Source organism: Rhinoderma darwinii, chromosome 2, assembly GCF_050947455.1.
Source record: "Rhinoderma darwinii isolate aRhiDar2 chromosome 2, aRhiDar2.hap1, whole genome shotgun sequence".
Classification (NCBI taxonomy): Eukaryota; Metazoa; Chordata; class Amphibia; order Anura; family Rhinodermatidae; genus Rhinoderma; species Rhinoderma darwinii.
The window spans coordinates 361,771,687-361,789,566 of record NC_134688.1 but is presented as its reverse complement, the minus strand read 5'-3'; the positions used below and the strand labels follow the sequence as shown (position 1 = coordinate 361,789,566).

The following is a 17,880-nucleotide window of genomic DNA, read 5'->3' as shown; positions in this document are numbered from 1 at the left end:
AATGGCCATGAAATACTGACAGTTGATCAGTTTTAAATGGACATTTTTTTTCACTGTCGTGTGAATAAGGCCTTAGTGTGACATATGCATGAAATCTCTACATACAAGTTAGGTTTGCGAGCTAAAGCCAGGGCTGTGTGGTGCACCTTACCACGTGTAGCTTTAGCGACATCTCTACCGCGCCATTGTTTCTGGTCGTTTCAGTACAACTGACAGACGAAACATCATGTTGCATATTTATCTTACAGTTTTATTGTCATTAACAAAGTGCCATTGACATTAACCTGAGGTCTCTCTCACACAGTTTTTCCGGTTTGTTTTTGGAGACTTTGCCAAGTCTCATTTGCTGTCCGTTTAGACCAGTCCTCTTATCAGGAGCTTTGAGGCCACGTGTGGCTCTCATGTATTCGTCATGTGGCCCCCTATCTACAGCCCTTGTGTGATTCACATCATTGCCAATACTTGTACCAGGGTCAGAACCTATTCACTGGCACTAGACACCAGGCTAATAACCACATATTTTGATCTGATAAAAAAACAAATCAGTGTTTCGCCATATAAAATTGGAGGTAGTGTATAACTGGGTATTTGGGTGCCACTAAGGGAAATCTGTCACCAGGATACACAACTTCTGGTCCATTGACCCAATTTCTAAAGAAAAACGAGCCAGTATCTTGCACTTGTTGTGTGGCATCCAAATGCTAAAAAAACATGCTGTGTGTGTGTTACTACAGTATCTTTCTCGGCTGTTTTCAGTTACGAGGAGGCATCCTCAACACTTTTTATATCGCACAGTTCAATAGATGCAGCCACGTGGACCCACCTAGCAGAGGGCTAATTGAACACCCCTAATAAAAGTCCATGTGGTGGGGCGCTCAGCAGTGGCTTATTTCCTTTTATATTTTTTGGTGACAGGCCAACTCCAGCAGGTGGGATGGGGATTAGGACCCCGGTTCGGGAGATGGGGGGCGGGTCCGAAGGTGGGACATGCATATTCTGTGGATATACCATAAATGTCTAAGATGCTCATTTTACTTATTTTGGAAGAATGTTGGACCTTTTATTTATTATTATTTTTTTTTTTTGATGATTATTGGAGATTAAAGAGGTTGTCTCATCAACACAACCTGGTCCATATGTCCTATTACGACCCGCTCCTGCTCTGGTAGACCCGACATACATTACATGGACGCCATGTAATGCTACATTTCCCCTGCAGTAGATGGACCCAATGCAATCAGCTGGCTTTTTTTTTAAAGAAGGGATTGTCTTTATGAGACAACCCCTTTTATATGAGACCTATCAGAAAAAATAAATGGTCGTTTTCATGTACATTAAAAATCTGGCAAAGGGCCTGTTCACATCACTGTTCGTTTCCACTGAGGGGTTCTGTCGCAGGTTTCCGTCCGGTTAACCCCTCACCTTAGCTTCCGTTTCCCTCACCATTGAACTCAATGGTGACTGAAACCTAGCTAATGGTTTCTGTCTGTCACCGTTGTGACAGGGTTCCGTTGTTTTGGGCGGAATCAATAGCGCAGTCGACGGCTGTTGATTCTGTCACAAAGGTGACAGGCGGAAACAATTAGCTAGGTTTCCGTCACCATTGAGTTCAATGGTGAGGGAAACGGAAGCTAAGGTTTCCGTATGACTGTTCGCTGAGGGGTTAACCCAATGGAAACCTCAGACGGAACCCCTCAGTCGAAACAAACTGATGTGAACAGGCCCAAAGATCCATATTTACACCCTGACCGGCTTGAACAGGAGCAAAATAATTTATATAATGTGTATGTAAATATTGATGTGGGTGGTCGTTTATATTTATACATCTTCATGACCAGCACTACATCTGATAAGACATAAGAACAGAATGTGTCACCAGAACTTGGCTTAGGCTTTGGGCATGTATCTTCAACAATTCTATAAAGGAGACCTACCAGTAAAAAATGTTATTAAAAAGTTTCATATATTTGTGTTCAAGTTTAGACTTTCTCTAGGCTGCAGTATTAGAAGCTTGAGTATTTCAACTGAAGTTCAAACTAAGGCCCTGTTCACACACTTTTTTTATTTTATTTTATTTTTTTTTTGCAGGCAGACAAATCTGCTTTAAAAGGCAGATTTTCACCTGCCTGCACTTTCTTGCTGTGGTGTTTGCCGCAGTTTTTGAGCACTGCGGGCAAAAAAAAACATTGCAAAAAACGCTTTCTTTGCCTTCTTCGTGAAGAAAGAGCATGTCTTTTTTTTTCTTCCCTGCAAGCGGCTAAAGACGAAAGCGGGAAAAAAACCGCCTGAAATCAATGGGAGGCAATTTCGGGCATTTTTGGATGCTGATTCCGACGCAGTTCCCGCTTCAAAATTACAACTGATCCGTGACCCTTGTGTATTGTTTTTAAAACCATACACGTTTTTTGGGCGTATATGGGTTTATCGATATTATTTTTACAATGTTAGCCAGCTCCACAAGTTTCATTTGAATGAATTTTCCCCCTGTTGCTGTTGACTGTAAAAAAGGAAGGCTGAAATCACACACGGCATTCAGGTCAGTTTTTCACAGCATGTTTAGATCTGGGTTTTTTTCTTGGCCAGGAACTTCTCCCCTTATTTGCAGTTAGTCCATAGCAAAATATTATTATGTCTATACACTTTGGAGGAGATTTATCAAAACTAGTGCAAGGCAGAAGTAGAGCAGTTGCCAAAAGGTAATCCATTAAGTCGCTTTCATTTTCTAATTGACCTCTGAAAAATTAAATGTGGAATGTGATTCAATTCTAGGGGCAACTGCTCCACTTTTAGGGCTTATTCAGACGAACGTGATATACGTCCGTGCAACGCACGTGTTTTTCACGTGTTAAGTGCCTTTTGCGCACGCAAAATGCTGCGTTCTGCACAGGGTCCTGCTCACACTTCAGACACTATAATGTAATCTCACCCCTGATTATTTTTAGGCAAAATCGCCCAGCCCTACCTTGATATCACTTTCCATACATGGACAGTGATGTCAGAAGCTTTCAACGCCAGAGTCCCCGGCCAGAGTGTCGCAAGTGCTCTGGCTGGGTACTCCAGTGCTGGGGAGTCTAATGACATCACTGCATATATATGGACAGTGATGTCGGTAGCTTTCTGACGTATACGTTTAATGTATACCTGTGACAGACACAACACCTGGACCTCCCGCGGCTGATTAGAACTAGAGTTAGAGCACCATAGGCTTCTATCGTTCTTTATCTCTTGTTCTAATGAACAGCGGTAGGTCCAGGTCCTGTGTCCGTAACATGGGGGCAAGAATTCACCCGTATAACGCTTGCGTGAAAGCGGCCTAAAGATGGCAATACAATAAAAGTGCTTTCCCTATGAGATTCTGCAAACAGTGAAGTGATTGAAATGAGTTCAGATGTCACATTTTTTTGAAAAGAGCAAAGTATGTATTGTCTACCAAAACGTGTTTAGTCTTAGAGTATTGAACTTGGAGAGTAGCCGGAGCTCCACTTGACATATGTGATATATTGACTTACCTCCTCCTCTAAACCTCTGTGCATGCCTAGAAATCGTTCAGTATGAACCATCAATGTTGTCGCTGATGAATGCCATTTTTTTATTACTTTTGTTTGATTTACTTACACATATCCTTGCGGTTTACTGAATTGTTTGGATCTGAATGAAGATCAATGCTTTGTGAAAAGGCTTTTGTCTTATTTATTCATCAGAACGTCTCCGTATTTCTTCAGAAATGTTGTTTTTGCTTTGTCAGAGGGCTGATCGCATTGTGCCGTTTACTCTTAAGACTGGACTCGCATGGGATGGAAATACTGTGGATTTTCTGTGCGTAAACTCCGCAGTGGATCAAAGTTTCAGCCATGTGGATGAGATTTGAACATTTTCCGGCCAGAAATCTGACCATTCTGTAGATTTTCGAATCTGCAGCGTGCTCATACTGTTTTGGATGTTTACTGCGGATTTCACTTTTTTCAGTGAAGAAGGGGTGAAATCCACAGCAAAATCCAAACATAACACTTACGGATTCTACTGCAGAAACGTTCCTGAACCGTGTTAATCCAGCCTTAGGGCTTACTCACACGAACTGTGTCAAACCGATTTTCACCTGTGCGGGACCCGAACTCACAGATCCCTCATAGACTTGTCTATTGACATGTCCTCTGGGCACGGGCCGTTCACATGGTCCATTAAAAAAATGGCCATGTGAATAGCCCCATAGAAGTGCATTGTTTTTAATGCAGCCGTGTGACGGCCGTTAACAAAACGTCCGTCACAATTACAATTATCCCAATTTGTGTGAATAAGTCCTTATTGTTCTAGTTGCTCATAAATGTATCATATCGTCAGGAGATGAGTTCATAATTGCTACTTCTACCTGGTGAGGGAAAACATCTTATAAGAAACCTCTCCGTGCTTAGCTTTTATATGCAATCTGTTTTTATTGAGTTTTTTCATAAAGAGTGAACAGAATAATAATTATGTAGATTATCATACACATCAGTGCTATAAAATTGCTAAGTATCAGATGTGCGTTGACTAGTACAATCCAGCTTTTGCAGAAAGAGCTTTAAATGTATGAAAGGGGCCAATATAACACCAGTTAGAGATTTAGGCTAAAGGGAAATGCAGAATTTAAAAAAAAACAACTAACATGTACAAAAATTAAGGATTACAATGTGCCATGTGGTTGTTGCATGCAGGGGCAAGCATTCATCCAGTATGTCCCTAAGGGGTGACAAAAGTAATGACTGGTCTCCACGAGTCAGTGTCGCTAGGATTAATTTTCACTAGTTTCAGTGTGAGATCAATGTTCTTTCTTTTGTGGGACCAACAAGAGCAACTGCATTGACTATGGCTGGATGGTGGCCTCAGAAGTGTTATTCAGTAGCACCTTCTGAGTTATTAAACTGAATGTTTCATCAGAAGATGACCTGTTTGAATCAAGTTTTTATGTTAAACATAATTTTTTTTTAGACTTTTTGGTGATATTTTTTTTTTTAATTTTCCATGTTACTTTTCATGTTGACTTGAGGCCCTTTTACACTGGCCAGTTATCAGGCAAACGAGCGTTCACGGAACGCCTATTCCTTTTGATTGCCCTGTGTAAACAGGGCAACCATCTTCCTGAACGCTCGTTCATCAGCTGATAGTATAGTTTTAAATGCCAAAGCTATTATCGTTGTCGAGAGCACCTCTTCCTGTGTAAACTGGGAGAGGTGTTGCCGACACGATAGAACTGTATGGGGATGAGTGGTTGAAGTAACGAGCGATCGTCCCCATACTAGCTCCTTGTGAAAGGAGAAAACGAGCGCTGATCAACGTTCTATCTCGTTAATCGGCGCTCGTTTACACAGGCAACGTCAGGCCGTTTAAGGGCCTGTTCACATCAGAGATATCTTTCCGTTGAGGGGTTCCGTCGGGGAACCCCTCAACGGAAAGGCAAACGGAATCCTTCGCTATGTGTGTGCACGCTCTCACTCTTCAGCTCTCAGCAGACAAGGACGACAAGACTGATCTCTCGCGAGAGATCACACAGTCTTGTCGTCCTTGTCTGCAGAGTGCGGAGGAGTGCGCGCGCAACTCCGACGCTGCTGCTGACGATACCCCCGCCGCAACGGAACAGAAGAAGAATTCACATTCTTCTTCTCCACTTTTGTTCCGTGGTGGCGGTGGAGCTGCGCACGCGCGCACACGCTCTCTTCTCCAGCTTTTTCTGTGACACTGTCCGTAGCTGGTTGGACAGTGTCACAGCGATTGTAGCATGTCCCCTTGCCAATTACACACCCCATTGACAGTTCAGGGGGTTATTTAAATATCAGGCGCCAAATATAACGGCACCGATATCTAAATAACTGAGGAGGGTAGGAAAAAATGTAAAGTGCCCCAGGATTTGTGCAGCCCTGCCTATTACCTGCTGCACTCAGCTGTACATGTATGGGCAGGTGAAAGGTTCTCTAAAGATTTCATGAACATAAGCATTTATATGCTGGTTCTGTAATGATGTTGCTCTCCTTTTGTCTATATTTCTACTTCCGCTACCTGTAACCACAGTGTGAAATGGAACCTCTCTGCATACTGCCCCTGGTCACTGCCCCCTGACCCTGGTCACTTTGTTCTTATTCTGTCTTGGTCCTTGTGAAACACTATAGGGTTCAGTTGAGTAGCCGGCCCTTATATTAAGCTTGACCTGTCAGTGTGAAGTAGATCATAAAACTGTGCTGCAGAAGCCGGATATCGCAGACCAGGTATAGAAAAACTCACATTCTCCTTGAGACAAAAACAAATCTCTTGGTCTGTGAGGATTGTGAATCCTTTCGTGAACAGTCCTTGTACATTTGGTTGCAGTTAGATGAGTGGTACAGCCAAAGGCCAGAATGCTCTGGATCAGGCCCGACATCCCTAAGCGGTGCTAAATCAGGACAAATATTGTGGAGCTGCCCAAAATTAGGAGCAGATGTTTTATAGCCTCATTTTAATGCAGTATTTAACACTGTATGTGGGATGCCTGTCTGATTACCCAATTCATGTATTCTGTGTTTATTTCATGGCCAAACATGCGCTCTGCTGCTCTATTCAAACATTATGGCGCTGATGGAAACTGTGTTCAGCAACTGCCATATGCTTTGAATGGAGGGGCAGGGTACATGCTCGGCCACCGCTCCATTCAGCTCCTCCCAGCAAGCAGTCTTGCTGCGGGGTGGAACAAGGGCACAGAGACTGATGGGGGGTCCCAGCAGTCAGACCCCCACCAATTTAACAGTATCACCTATCCATTGGATAGGTGATAACTTGTCACAACCGGAACACCCCTTTTTAAGAGAGAAATAATGCTTTTTCTATTAATTAAATATATTGAGGCTTAGACCCCCTTAACATAGCATTATTTGTCTTCCATTCGTCATCTAAACACTCGCAGAGCGCCCAGGACAACGGTCCTGTAGAAAGTTCCTGACATCGCTCTCCATCTATAGACAGTGACGTCAGGAGGTTCTCCAGGGCCGGAGTTCCCAGGCAGAGCGCTACCTGATGCTCTTCCCGGGGACTTCGGCCCTGGAGAAGCTCCTGACGTCTCTGTCCAGATTCCTGGTGTTAGAGTATGTTCACACAGGGCGGATTACCTATAGATTTTCAGTCTGGATCTCCATATCATAAACGGGCACAGGGAAAACCAAAGCCGTGTTTCAGTGCCAAGAATTTTTATTTTCTGAGTTTGATCCAGAGAGTGGGAGGATTGGGGCGAGCTGCTGTCACTCATGTTCATGGTTTTGAGTAAGTTAAGGTGAAACACTTTATAGTGAGGTTTAGTTATTTCTGCATTGTATTATCCTTATTCTTACCGAGCGCCCCTGGTTACTGCTCGGCACACGGAGTTACTTGAGGTGACAATTCTTTCATGTCTGAATTGCTGCATCGTGTTGAAACTGATTGTTTAGTTCCTTGCAGCAAATTGCTTGGAATTCTATTCCATTATTGAAGTATTTGTCCGCCCTTCCCCCAAGCACACAGAGGAGCCAGGCCATGGAGAATAGGTTGTCATTTCACCAATCAAACTGGAGTTGCTATAGGGTTCAAAGACAAAGTGATTTCTGCTGGAATGGCCTGTCTGCTTCCTGCACTGAAGGCTGCTGAGCCTGCACGGTATTGGAATTCTGGACGTGTACACTGTTCAGACATCTGGTATTAGTTAATCTATAATAAGGTCTTTCAGGTATCTCAGTCTGCAGTAGGTTATGAATGGCCAGTGTCTGCCGGATCTTTACAGGATCAAGTCACTATCCCTGCCGCACAATCGGCTATTGTTAACCTAGACACACAACATATAGGTGCTTGTACTTTGGTAGAACCTATAGCTTACCAGCTCCTGCAAGGAATGTTTCATTTGTTCCATTTGACAAGTAACTAGTAATTGAAAATGCCATAAAGGTGCAGACTGGTACATTGCCTCTGGCTATTGCGATGCCATCACATATACACTCCTCTTCTTCATTTTTTTTTTTTTAATTTAATTTTTTTAACATATAGAAAAGGAGACTTTACTGGAAGCCTTATAACTGACTTGTCTCAAGTGACTTTCGGATCAAGTAACAGGCATAGGAAAGCTGAAGATTTTCCACTATGGCAGTGGCTCAAAATGTGATGATGGAAACTGTTGGAATCACGACATTTTGTTCCAGCTATTTTTGTACAAGATTTGATTTTTTTTATTTTTATTACAGTAACAATCTAGATTAAGTGTTTGCCCAACCTTATAGGACTACCTCCTGAGGTTCACCACTTTGTTGACTGCTTCAAGTCTGGCTCCGCTTTGTATAGGGGTTTATGATGTAAACTTTAGCAAGAGCCAGAAGGATCATTTTAAAGCATTAGGGTTTGTCCACACGTAACGGAATTTCTGCAGAAATTCCACTGTGAATAAACCTCCGCATTTCCTGTGTTTTTTACTGTAGAAAATGGTGCGTATTTTTGCCTTCTTTCTTCAGAGACGGGAGACCCCTATTAGTTAGGCCTTCTCCTTTTCTACTGGGGACTCACCACCTCAGTTATATTGATAAACTATATCTGTCTGACACTGCGGATTTGAAAAATCGACACCAGTAAGATCTATTCACCATGATGTCCGTTTTTGCAGGATCTATTACAGGTATGACAGATCATGACAGATCATAACAGATCTGCTAGGAACTTTTTCTTTTTACCCCCTATTAACATATAATGGGTCCAACAGGTTTCAGAATGCGCCAAAAGGTAGAAACTTTTTATAATAATAAAAGTTGAGCATGACTTAAATCTGAGTTTTGGTTTTCATTTGCATTTAACCCTTTCTCCATGATAGAAGTCGGCACCATTTATGATGAGTTTTAATTTGCTCCATAACAGATGGCACCACAGTTTTCAGCGCTTTGAAGCTTCATCTTCTCTCAATATGGATCAGTAATGTGAAAATCCCTGTTCTTCAAACAAAGTTTTTATTTTGTTATTGTGAAATATTTCTTGGATCTAGATCATGGTAGTGGAGGTGCGCCAAATGTGCTGTTTATGTTTGTTAGAAAAGAACGTGTATTTTCCTATTTTCGGTCCGGTACGTAGTGATATATTTTACATTCATCATTGTAATGATTTAAAGAGGGCCTGACATGTCCCCCAAAAAAGTTACATTTACACCATATCTTGATTCCTGCCTTGTCCCGGAGTCCTGCGCCATTTTTTTTAAAGTTTCACTGCAATTAGTTCAGTTAAGCAGCTGGTATGCTAATACGTGAATAAATTGACAACTGAGGGGTCTCCACAATCCAGTGTCAACAGGGCATGAACCTAAGCCGCTCTGTTGATGGGCGAAGCTTCGTGCTCCGAAAACACCGGTTTTAAATTCAGGGGTATGGAAGCGCCTAGAGACATAAAAGAATGATGCTGGAATCTTAGTGAATGCATGAATCCTGGTATGGCGGCAGTTTAACTTTTTTGGGGACAAGACCAGTGCTCTTTAAAAGTCCTATTTACTAATATGGTAGAAAACTATAGGTTTTCTGGGCATGCTCTGGTATCTCATCATTTCTTCTCGTACCCTATACACTAGATATTTTAGACAGATTTATTTTTTTGTGACGCAGAAGTGTGTGACAGACAAAGACCGATATCTGTGGAAAAGACAATTAGCCAAATTTTTGGGTCAAGTGCCGTCATTGGCTGGGCCATTCTGGTTACAGAACAAGGCAGAGACCAATCTGTCAATTGTCGGGGATTTCTGTTTTTACCTTATGGCGTTATCTGAAATGACAAACTTCACAGACCAATCCTAAGTCGTTCAGAAAGTGCAGAAAGAGCGCCACTCTTGTCCGTTATCGCACATTGAGAAGGAATGAGAGACAATTGTGATGCCGTTATTTGAAAAACAGACTTAGATTTTTATTTGTGCTAGACAACTCTGTTAAAAGGAACTCTATCACCAATTGGTACCCTATAGTAAAGGTAATCTATAAAATGTGTATAGTAAGGAGCTTCAGAGCGTGCTTTTCTAAATAAAACACCATCGCTGAATTTTACTATCCCACCTCTGACATTTTATTGATTTGACCCCAGCCTGAAATCTCGCTGTTTGTGGCTACGTGACGCTTGCTCTTTGAAGTGACGCAGCTGTCACAAGTCATTTCAGTGATACAATATATTTAACATTTGGAAGTCTTGAGTGTTGCTGCATCAGCCTCACTATGTTGTAGAGGAAATTAAGAATGTGCAGGGCAGTAAAGTTACATAGTTACATATTACATAGTTACATAGTTAGTACGGCTGAAAAAAGACACATGTTCAACCAAGGGAAGGAAAAATTTCTACACATAGGAGCTAATATTTTTTTGTTCTAGGAAATTATCTAACCCTTTTTTAAAGCCATCTACTGTCCCTGCTGTGACCAGCTCCTGCGGTGGACTATTCCATAGATTCACAGTTCTCACTGTAAAGAAGCCTTGTCGCCTCTGCAGCTTGAACCTTTTTTTCTCCAGACGGAGGGAGTGCCCCCTTGTTTTTTGAGCGGGTTTTACAAGGAACAGGATATCACCATATTTTTTGTATGTGCCATTAATATATTTATATAAGTTAATCATGTCCCCCCTTAGTCGTCTTTTTTTCAAGGCTAAATAGGTTTAATTCTTTCAATCTTTCCTCATAACTTAAATTCTCCATGCCCCTTATTAGCTTCGTTGCTCTTCTTTGTATTTTTTCCAACTCCAGGGCATCCTTTCTATGAACTGGAGCCCAGAACTGAACTGCATATTCTAGATGAGGCCTCACTAATGCTTTGTAAAGTGGCAATATTACATCCCTGTCCCGCGAGTCCATGCCTCTTTTAATACACGACAATATCCTGCTAGCCTTTGAAGCAGCTGATTGACACTGCATGCTGTTATTGAGTTTATGATTTACAAGTACACCCCCTAGGACATATGATGCATGCAGGTTGTTGGTACCCAGATGCATAACTTTACATTTATCTACATTAAACTTCATTTGCCAAGTGGACGCCCAAACACTTAGTTTGTTTAAATCTGCCTGTAATTCATGAACATCTTCCATAGTCTGAACTATATTACATAGCTTGGTGTCATCTGCAAAAATAGAAATAGTGCTATTAATCCCTTCCTCTATATCATTAATAAATAAGTTGAATAATAGTGGTCCCAGCACTGAACCCTGGGGTACACCACTTATAACCGGTGACCATTCAGAGAAGGAATCATTGACCACAACTCTCTGGATACGGTCCTTGAGCCAATTCTCAATCCAATTACAAACTATATTTTCTAAACCTATAGTCCTTAATTTACCCATTAGGCGTCTATGGGGGACAGTGTCAAATGCCTTTGCAAAGTCCAAAAACACTAAATCCACAGCGGCCCCTCTGTCTAGACTTCTGCTCACCTCTTCATAAAAACAGATTAGGTTAGTTTGACAACTTCTGTCCTTAGTAAAACCGTGCTGGCTGTCACTTATAATGCTATTTATTGTCACATAATCCTGTATATAGTCCCTCAATAGCCCCTCAAACATTTTCCCCACGATGGATGTTAAGCTTACTGGTCTATAATTACCCGGGGAAGACCTAGAGCCCTTTTTGAAAATAGGCACCACATTTGCCCTGCGCCAGTCCCTTGGCACTATACCAGTCACTAGAGATTCTCTGAATATTATGAAAAGGGGGACAGAAATAACTGAACTAAGCTCTTTAAGAATTCTAGGGTGTAACCCATCTGGTCCCGGAGCCTTGTGCACATTTATTTTATTTAATTTAGCTTGGACCATCTCTACATTCATCCAATTCAGTATATCAACTGATATATTAATAGCACTGGCACCGGCTACATCAGCTGCTCTTTCTTCTGTTGTATATACAGAGCTAAAGAACCCATTTAGTAACTCTGCCTTCTCTTGATCCCCTGTGATCAACTCCCCATTACCATTATCTAGGGGTCCTACATGTTCAGACCTTGGCTTTTTTGCATTTATATGCTTGAAGAATTTTTTAGGATTTGTTTTACTATCCTTGGCCACCTGCCTTTCATTTTGTATTTTTGCTAATTTTATTACATTTTTACAGATTTTATTAAGCTCTTTATATTTTACAAAGGCTGCAGATGTACCCTCAGATTTGTATTTTTTAAATGCCCTTTTATTGTCATGTATTGCCTTTTTCACAGAAGGTGTAAGCCATGTGGGGTTTAATTTGAGTCGTTTATACTTATTACCTGTAAGAATAAATTTTGCACTATAATAACTCAAAGTAGATTTGAAAATCTCCCATTTATCATTTGTTCCATTATTTGACATTAGTTCTTCCCAGTCTATATCCTGAATTGCAGCCCTCATCCTGGGGAAATTGGCTTTCTTAAAATTAAATGTTTTTGCCCTCCCAGCCTGCGTTTGTTTTTTACAGTATAGGTAAAATGTAACTATATTGTGATCACTGTTAGGGTATGTTCACACGGCCAAATTTCAGACGTATACGAGGCGTATTTTGCCTCGTTTTACGTCTGAAAATAGGGCTACAATACGTCGGCAAACATCTGCCCATTCATTTGAATGGGTTTGCCGACGTACTGTGCAGACGACCTGTTATTTACGAGTCGTCGTTTGACAGCTGTCAAACAACGACGCGTAAAAATACAGCCTCGTCAAAAGAAGTGCAGGACACTTCTTTGGACGTTTTTGGAGCTGTTTTCTCATAGACTCCAATGAAAACCGCTCCAAAAACGGACGTAAAAAACGCAGCGAAAAATGCGAGTTGGTAAAAAAACGTCTGAAAAGCAGGGTCTGTTTTCCCTTGAAAACAGCTCTGGATTTTCAGAAGTTTTTGTTGACTACGTGTGAACATACCCTTACCGAGGTTTTCACGAACATTGACATTCCCAACAAGATCTGCATTATTAGAAATGACCAGATCCAACAGAGCTTCACCTCTAGTCGGGTCTTCCACAAACTGGCCCATAAAATTTTCCTGCAACAGGTTGAGGAAATGTCTCCCCTTTGCAGTTGAAGCCGAACCATGACACCAATTAATATCCCGGAAATTAAAATCTCCCATTATCACTACAGTACCCGCCTGTGCAGCCCGCTCCATCTGTTTATATATCTGACCTATCTCTTCAGTTATATTGGGGGGTCTATAGATTACACCAAAAGTAATTTTTTCAGTGTTTACCTCCCTTTCTAGTTCCACCCACAAGGTTTCAACCTCCTCACAGTCTTCACCCACTATTGTCTCTTTCACACTCGCCTTCATATCACTTCTCACATACAGACATACACCACCACCTTTCCTATTTGTCCTGTCTTTACAAAAAAGTGTAAAACCCTGTAGATTTACAGCCCAGTCATGTGAAGAGCCCAGCCATGTTTCAGCAACACCAACTATATCTATATTTTCTTCCAGTATCAAGGCCTCCAGCTCCCCCATTTTGCTTGCTAGACTTCTGGCATTTGTGAACATACACTTTAACTTGCCTGTCAGTTTTTCACTTTTATTATCAGAAATGTGATTTGACATTAATCGGTCCTTTTTATTTACACTGATGTTTTGTAACGAAAGGATCTCCTTATCTTGTTGTCTAGTCCTCTCCCCACATTCTGTTTCTCCCCCCACCAATATAGTCTGACCCCTCTCTAACCTGGCTACCCCTTTTTTTTCTACATTGACCTCCCTCGTCAGCCCTAGTTTAAATACTCCGCCACCCCAGCTAGAATTCTCTCCCCCAGCACAGCGGACCCCCTTCCATTTAGGTGCAAATTATCTGCAGAATACAGTTTGTACCCCAATGAAAAGTCAGCCCAGTGCTCTAGGAACCCAAATCCTTCTCCTCTACACCAAGACTTCAGCCATGCATTTAACTCCCTAAGCTCCCGCTGTCTTTCCTGTGATGCGCATGGCACAGGCAGTATTCCTGAGAATACAACCTTTGAGGTCCTTCCCTTCAGCTTGTAGCCTAGTTCTTTAAAATTATTCTTAAGGCTCCTCCACCTACCATTTATTCTGTCGTTGGTACCGACATGGACCACGACAGCTGGATCATCACCAGCCCCTCCCAGCAATTTGTCCACCCGTTCCGCCACATGCCGAACCCTGGCACCAGGGAGACAGCAAACCATTCGGTTGAGGTGGTCTTGGCGACAAATAATTCTATCCGTCTTCCTGATTATAGAATCCCCTACGACTATCAATTGTCTTGGCTTACCTGCATTACCATCTCGCCGACTACTAGCTGGGCTGTTCTCCCGGCTGTTAGGGAGATCAGTATCCACTAGGGCTGCCATTTCTGAGACTGACACCCTTGCATCATCACCCAACTTGGCAATTTTGCCTGGAATGTCAGAAACCGGATCGGCCTTCCTTGTCTTTGACCCCTTTCTACTGCCCCTAACTACATTAACCCAGCTACTTACCTGATCCTGCTCACCCATGTCTTCACCCTCCAGTTGTAACCCACTAAGTTAGCACTGCTTGTTACATGGCATCGTATTAGAATGGGACCTTGGCTGCACAGGCGGGTAACTAACAATTCATGTAATAATGGGTTAAATATTTAATTAGGAGAGAATCTCTGCAGGGAATCGGGGGGATATGGCAGATACAGCACTTCATGACATCATTCCTGCCGTTGGTGAAATATTAATGAAGTCCCTTCAGTTACAGCATGTCAATAGTGATACAAACAAGGATCAATTTGCTGCTCTTGCTCACACTTAGCAGTGTCAGGCTTAAAGGGAACCTGTCACCAGCATTTTAGCTATAAAGCCAGCAATACCTGGTGAAAGTGGGTGAAAAATCATTGTCATCTAAGCTATAAATATGTTCTAAGTAAGCTCTGTAGCTTTAGTATTCCTTTTTTCAGTGGTCCCACGCCGTATGCAAATGAGCAGAAAAGAGTCAAATCTTCATCTGAAAAGAGTCAGGTTTTCATTCCTCCAGCATCAGAGTGGACTCCACCTCCTTCTTTTTGATTGACAGCTCCTTAGCCAGTCAGGGCCGGACAGGTGCCGGCGGTGGGCGGGGTTACGAAGCTGCATCCCAGAGCGAAAAATAATTACCATAAAAGGCGGGAAAAGTTTAAACGACTATTTACTGACAGAGGAGGACTTCAGGAAAGAAAATAACAGGAATGAACTCTTGACAGCTGCGGCCATTGAGGGGTCAGTTGAGTTTAACAGGTAAGATGTTGATGACAGGATCCCTTTAAGATGGCATTTAATTCTGCAGCCCCCTTTCTCTCTCCTCGCCATATAAGCTAACCACATTTGGATTAGCTACCGGTGGAAGCAGGAAATGGCCTGATGAGTGTTTTTGATTCGGTGACTGAGAGGAAGGGTGAAATCCCTGCTTGGAGAAGTGACTCACACGTTCTTATGACTGGGACAAATGGCAGCAGGAATATAGCACCAAGCTTATGAAAGCTGCTGGTTACTTGCTGGGATTTCATGTGTTAGTGACTGATTTTTATGTTTCACTATTATAGGGGAGGCATCTGGTGTTTTTTTAAAAAATTTTTATTTTTTTTTATATTGTTTTGCGTATATCGCAACTGCTGTATATATTTCTTTTATTTTTTTGTTTTAGTTTAAAACAGATTAAAGGGACGCTCCGGCCAAAACAAAACTTTTCGATGTGTACCATTATGGTATTCCATTGGTATTGTTTCAGTCTCTCACCTGTTATTTATCTTGCTGCTTCTATAATCAGCTATCACTGATACTTAGACGGGTTCCTGTCACACAGGTATAATGTAGAAGAATATAGTGCAGCCTCCTTGTCTGTATACTTGTGGGTTCTCAGCTTATTTAGGAAAATATAGAGAGAATGATAATCATAGTGTCCCCCCCCAACATGCAGTTATGGTATGGTCTTTAGCTGGTCATGTGATGTAATGTTGAAGCATCATGGGATTGATAGCAAATCAGAGAGGAAGAGAAAGCTGGGGAAATCTAAGAATAAAGATGGAGGCTTTTTTAAAGCACAGACAAGACAGCAGTTCATAAAGTAAATACTGTATACATAAAGTGTAGTGTGTTATACAGTCAGGTGGGGGATGCAGACATGGAAAGTTGTGTTTCCACTCGAGGTCTTCTCTACAACAATTTCAACTTCTTTTTTAATTCTTTAAATGGAAGATTTTAAATTTGGAATCAAGGATGCAGATGTTAGGTCAAGTTCTCTCAAGGGTTAAAATAGCACACTGGGCACAAATGATCTAGCATTAGTTATAGCTTTTACCCTCCGTAGGAGACCACCCCAGAAATATTTGAACATTTAGCCAGCACTGGCATCCAGTATGTTAAGAGGAAATAAGGGTAAGGCCCCATGGAGCAGCATTCAATGTGGTTGTCAAATGAATAGACCCTTGTGGTCGCACAATTTTGCAGGTAATCAGCAGTTTTTCTCTCAACACCGCGCAGCCATTAAAAAATAATTTGACAATTGCGCTGAACAGCATGCCGGTATGGTTTTCACCTGGGTCCGTGCTGCTTCGTCAGGCCTTACCCTATCAGTTAAGTCGTACGTAGTCGTAATAAGGCCATAAAATAAACAGTGGCGTTCTCACATTTTATGCTGTATTACAGAGATGTTTTCCTCTAGAAGCGTTTCAGCTTGCATTAACTCTTTAAGGACTCGGCCAATTTTTGCCTTGAGGGCAAAGCAATTTTTTTACATTTCCCTCTTTGCATCCCGACGCTCATAACTCTTATTTTTTGTACGACGTAGTTGTATGAGACTTTGTTTTTTGCGGGACGAGTTGTACTTTATGTAGGTACCATTTTTTGGTACAAATACATTATCGTTTAATTTCTATACATTTTTATTATGGCGAAAATGCAGAAAAAAAGCAGTTGCGCAGCAGTTTGAAAAATTTTTTTTTTTACACCATACACCGATCATCATAAATAATGTTATACATTTGTTGTACAGGTTGTTACGGTCGGGGCGATACCAAATATGTCTATTTCATGTTTTGGGGCTTATATTTTAAAAAGTTTATTTATTATAAAAAATGTGTGTTTCTGTGTATTTTTTTTACTTTTTATTTATCATTTAATTTTTTTTTACATTCATTTAACGTTTTTTTTTTTTTTAATCCCATAAAGGGATTTATCATTTTTATTTTGTAACTGTAATGTACTGGCATAGATCTATATAATTGTACACAGGCAGTTGTTAGGGCATACCTCAGTATGCCCTAACAGGAAATATGTTCAGACAGCCCTGGGGTCCTTCAATGAGTAGTGGGCTATGATCGCGTCACAGTTATCTTCTGTGACGCGATCAATGTGCAGTCCCCCCTCTTTGAACGCCGCAATCAGCTTTCATCGCGGCGTTCAAAGGGTTAACGGCGGAGAGAAGATGTTTCTCTCCTCTCCGCTGTCAGAGCGGGGCCGTGGCTGTGTGTTAGTCGTTGCCCCGCTCTCGATCACACACAGAGCATACTCGTCATGTGTCGTTAACCAGTTAATATGTGTTTTGTTGGGTAAATAATAGCTGGTTCTGTAGCACAAGTGTCTGATTTCTTATTTGCATTTTTTTTTTATCTCACCTTTAGGGAGATCAGCCACAATTGGTTGACTTTATCCAACAGCAGCCTGGTGCCCGAATTGTACTCTCTGCAAGAAGTGTGAGTTGTATTTCATTTTATTTTTTGGGGATAACCGGTCTGGCTGAAAGTGTGGTATTTGCCACTGGTGGAGGTTCATCCATTCTGTCTCCAGAAAGAAATCTGGCCATATGGAAAAAAAAAAACTTTCTCTTTGGTTCGGTTCACATTAGCGTCATGCCTTGCGTTTATAACAGAGCTATGGCAACTGTGTTTTGTGAAGGATACTGGTGAATCCAGACAGTTAGTAGACTGCACTTCTGTT

At 41.6% G+C, this 17,880-nt stretch overlaps 1 protein-coding gene across 1 annotated transcript in view; it reads left to right on the top strand.

Annotated features, from left to right (window-relative positions):
• LRIG2 (leucine rich repeats and immunoglobulin like domains 2) overlaps positions 1 to 17,880 on the top strand; it is an 86,942-nt gene that overhangs the window by 13,990 nt on the left and 55,072 nt on the right. Inside the window, exon 2 of the mRNA XM_075853848.1 lies at positions 17,565 to 17,636. Within this exon, the coding sequence (XP_075709963.1) occupies positions 17,565 to 17,636 (72 nt within the window). The remainder of the gene's footprint in view (positions 1 to 17,564; positions 17,637 to 17,880) is intronic.